Source organism: Callionymus lyra, chromosome 11 (assembly GCF_982586985.1).
Source record: "Callionymus lyra chromosome 11, fCalLyr1.hap1.1, whole genome shotgun sequence".
Lineage (NCBI taxonomy): Eukaryota > Metazoa > Chordata > Actinopteri > Syngnathiformes > Callionymidae > Callionymus > Callionymus lyra.
The window spans coordinates 5,713,167-5,717,270 of record NC_141828.1 but is presented as its reverse complement, the minus strand read 5'-3'; the positions used below and the strand labels follow the sequence as shown (position 1 = coordinate 5,717,270).

The following is a 4,104-nucleotide window of genomic DNA, read 5'->3' as shown; positions in this document are numbered from 1 at the left end:
CTGACGAAATGAAGCAGAATATTCTGAAGCTGAAACTGAGGGAAAAAAACATTTAAATAGTCATTTTGTTTTAGAAAAATGTGAGCGTTTGGATTCATTTTGCAAGATGAGGATCAGTCGCGATGATTTCACAAGAAAAACAACAAACAACTAAAGTCCAGAACTTTAATGGCCATTATTAGCAGAATTAAAATACAGACATGATGAATTTAAATAGATCAAGTTTCACTTACAAGGTCGGTTGGTTCAAAACCAACAGGTCGCACCTGTCCTGTGGTTCAGGGTCTCTCTCCCAGTAAGAACTGGTAACCAGGCAGAAGTTCGGCTGGTGAGGTCCTTCAGGAGTAAAGCTACCTGGCTCTCATGGCTCGGAGGTTTCTGTCCAGATTTGGATGCTAGCAGCAGATGCATCGGCAGCCATTGGTTCAGAATGTTCTGTCTCCACTATCTAGAATAGTCAGAGTTGGTTACCTAGAGCACGGGTCACCAACCTTGTTGCAACTAATCTAAGTTGGACCTTAATTTTTCTACACACGACTGAAATGACTCTATATTTGTTATTATGATGATGATTAGTGTCTGTGGAACACCTGGTACTGATGGGAACCATGTTGGTGACCCCGGACCTGGGCTGAGTCCCAAATCACTCACTTCTGCACTTACACTTAATATTTTGAGTGCACAAGTGCGTCCCGATGAGCAGTGTGCGAAAATGTAGTGTGAAATGATCACTCAAATGTACAGAAAATTGAGTGTGAATCGATGGACACTTTCCACCCTCAAGCTCCTCCATCTTAGTGACGTAGATGAAGCTAAACTGAAGCTAAACTGAAGCTAAACTGAAGCTAAACTGAAGCTAAACTGAAGTTAAACTGAAGCTAAACTGAAGCTAAACTGAAGTTAAACTGAAGCTAAACTGACGCTAAACTGAAGTTAAACTGAAGCTAAAATAAAGTTAAACTGAAGCTAAACTGAAGCTAAACTGAAATTAAACTGAAGCTAAACTGAAGCTAAACTGAAGTTAAACTGAAGCTAAACTGAAGCTAAACTGAAGTTAAACTGAAGCTAAACTGAAGCTAAACTGAAGTTAAACTGAAGCTAAACTGAAGCTAAACTGAAGCTAAACTGAAGTTAAACTGAAGCTAAACTGAAGCTAAACTGAAGCTAAACTGAAGCTACGTCACTGAAGCTACGTCACTGACGACACGTCTTCGGAGCAGATACTGACGTAAATGTCTTGAGAAAACACTAATTTTAACACAAAACAACACAACATGTAAGTAAGTAAGTAATATTTGTAGAACGCTTTTCCAGACCAGGGTCACAAAGCGCTTAAACAATTCAAACAATACCCAATAAAATATATAATTAAAAGATCAAGACAACACTGAGAACAACACAAGAGTCTCAGAGAATCAAGGAAAAGCACAAAAAGTGTCTTGAGATGTTTCTGCAACTGCATCAGGAGATTCTGATCCACAGACCTCATCGGAGAAATGTGAGTTCTTCTCTAGAGCGGCTCAGATTTTTCAGGCGAGACAGCTCCAGCAACTTAATAACTTGTTTCGATTGGAGAAAAGTGTTGTCAAGTGTCGGTGATAGTGTTTCAACTATTCGATCTATTTGAGACACTACTACTCTGTCATAAATGTGTGCACTTCGCTAGTAAATACACTGTCTTACAGTGTACTATAAAGCAGTGCACTTAAAGAAGTGCACGATTTGAGACACAGCCCAAGAGTCACCCTTTCCAAAGTCAAGACCTCAGTCTGGATCAAAGGGGAACATCTGTCCTCGCTATCTATCGACTTGACTGTCTGATCACCTATCTACGTACATTTACATATAAATAAATACATTTCATTACATTCATAGACAACAACAAGTAAATTCAAAACCATAAAAACACATATAAGGAAAGAAGTGAGACAGTTAGAGACTATAAACACTATATACACACATGAGACACAGAACCTGTCGGCTCAGTCACTCAGACCGAGACACATCTGAAGGTTCAGGACCTCGTGGCTTCTTACCGTCGTCTCTTTCATCTACACAAACCAGCAGAAGATGAAAGGACCACATGTGCACCTGAAAAGCTTGGACGCACAACAGCGCTTCTGCTAAACATCACAACTTTTTTCTACAGATGTCAAGACTCAAGGGCTGAGAAATCCTTGCGGACTTTAACTGATGTTATTCCTCGATTAAAAGTAGTTTTTCGATCCACGAGAGGTGATGCTGATGGTTCAGGAAAGACCTGGAACCAGAATCCAAAAGTCTCTGTTTTCTATATATTCTCTATGTCTTGAACTTCACGCAATAACACTTTGGACACGTCATTGCTCCTCTCAAAATCTACCCAACCATAAGACAGCTTAACTAGTCAAAGACAAGGCAAAGTCACCAACAAGGTCAACATGTAAAGTAAACCCTTCACCTAAGGGTCAGTTTTCACGGTGGATTTGTCCAGGTATCTGAGTCTCACTCTCGAATCCCACGACTGAGGTAAACGGCGTGATGGTCTCCAGCGAGATCTCAAGGTCGTCCTCCAGTTGGACTTTGGAAGGAACCTGCGCCGACCTGTTGTGGTTCCGAGACACACTGGAGACGATGGACTCCTCGTCAAACTGGGCGCTCACGTCCGTCAGCCGGTCGGTCTCCACCTTGACGGGCTGAACCGTGGCCAGCACCTCCTTGTGGAGCGTGGTGTCGTGCGGGTACGACACCAGCTCGTTGCTGAAGTTCACCGCTTCCACCACGTTACTGGAGCAGTAACGGTTGCAGCCCAGGATGGTGGCGAAGGCTCGACGGAAGTCGGCGTTGAAGGCGTAGATGACGGGGTTGAGGGACGAGTTGGCCCACCCGAACCACACGAAGACGGTGAAGGTGGTGTCGCTGACGCACGGCGGGTCGCAGAACGGGATGGTGCAGTTGAGGACGAAGAACGGGAGCCAGCAGCAGACGAAGACGCCCATGATGACGGACAGGGTCTTCAGGACCTTGGTTTCTTTTTTGAAAGAGGACTTCAGGGCCGCCTCGTAGTTGACTCGACTCTGCTGCTGCAGGTTCTGGTTCGGCCCGCCGCCCTGGTGCTGGGCCTGCTCCGCCGCACGCTCCAGGGACGTGATCCTTCGGATCTGAGTCTGAGCTATCCTGTAGATGCGGGTGTAGGTGGCGATCATGATGACCACCGGGATGTAGAAGCTGATGAGCGAGGAGGAGATGGCGTACGTCTTGTTGAGGTTGGCGACGCAGCTTTTGGCCGCAGTGCTGTTGCTAGTGATGTTGAGGCCACGGGCACTGATGGCCTCCTCAGGAACCTCCTGGTCCTCGCTCACCTGGTGCCAGTTCAGCTGCACCGGGATGAACGAGATGAGGATGGAGAGGGTCCAGGCCACCCCGATCATGACGAAAGCCACGCGGTGGGTCATCTTGCGCTCGTACTTGAAGGGACTGGCGATGGCCCAGTACCGGTCCAGGCTGATGATGCACAGGTTCAGGATGGACGCCGTGGAGCACATGATGTCGAAGGCGATCCACACGCCACAGAAGCGTCCCAGGAGCCAGGAGCCCGTCACCTGGGTGATGGCCTCCCAGGGCATCACCAGCACGGCCACGAACAGGTCCGACACCGCCAGCGAGATGACGAAGAAGTTGGTGACCTTGGAGCGCAGGTGGCGGAACTTGACGACGGCGGCGCAGACCAGCGTGTTCCCGAGCAGCGTGGACACGATGAGCAGAGACAACACGCAGCCCACGAGCGCGCGGAGGCTGGAGCTCATCCCCTCGCGAGCCCCGCGCTCCTCCTCATCCTCCTCCTCACGCGACCACACGTCCGAGCGAACTTCCGTGGAATTAATCCAGAGCGAGGAGTTTTCCATGTCCGTGGAAAAAGTGCGATCTTCATGCGATGAATGTAGTCCTAATATCCCCCAAAAGTGTCAAAATAAGACCGAACCGTTCTTTCGCTTCACTCTCCATGAAGGTGTGGATCAAGAATGAAACAACATCATCCTCGTGGGTGTGATCGACGCATCCGCGCGCGCCTCGCTGCCACTCCGTGGACTCACCTGCGCGCGTGACGCTGAGGGTCTGAGTCTG

At 47.9% G+C, this 4,104-nt stretch overlaps 1 protein-coding gene across 1 annotated transcript; it reads right to left on the bottom strand.

The window, feature by feature from the left end:
* Positions 1-2,447: 2,447 nt before the first annotated feature.
* Positions 2,448-3,884, bottom strand: LOC148069030 (D(1) dopamine receptor). The gene is made up of 2 exons (XM_087802559.1): positions 3,837-3,884; positions 2,448-3,803 (listed from the first exon to the last, which is right to left on the bottom strand). Exons 1-2 carry the CDS (start codon positions 3,882-3,884, stop codon positions 2,448-2,450), a joined length of 1,404 nt encoding a protein of 467 aa, XP_087658685.1.
* Positions 3,885-4,104: the final 220 nt, after the last annotated feature.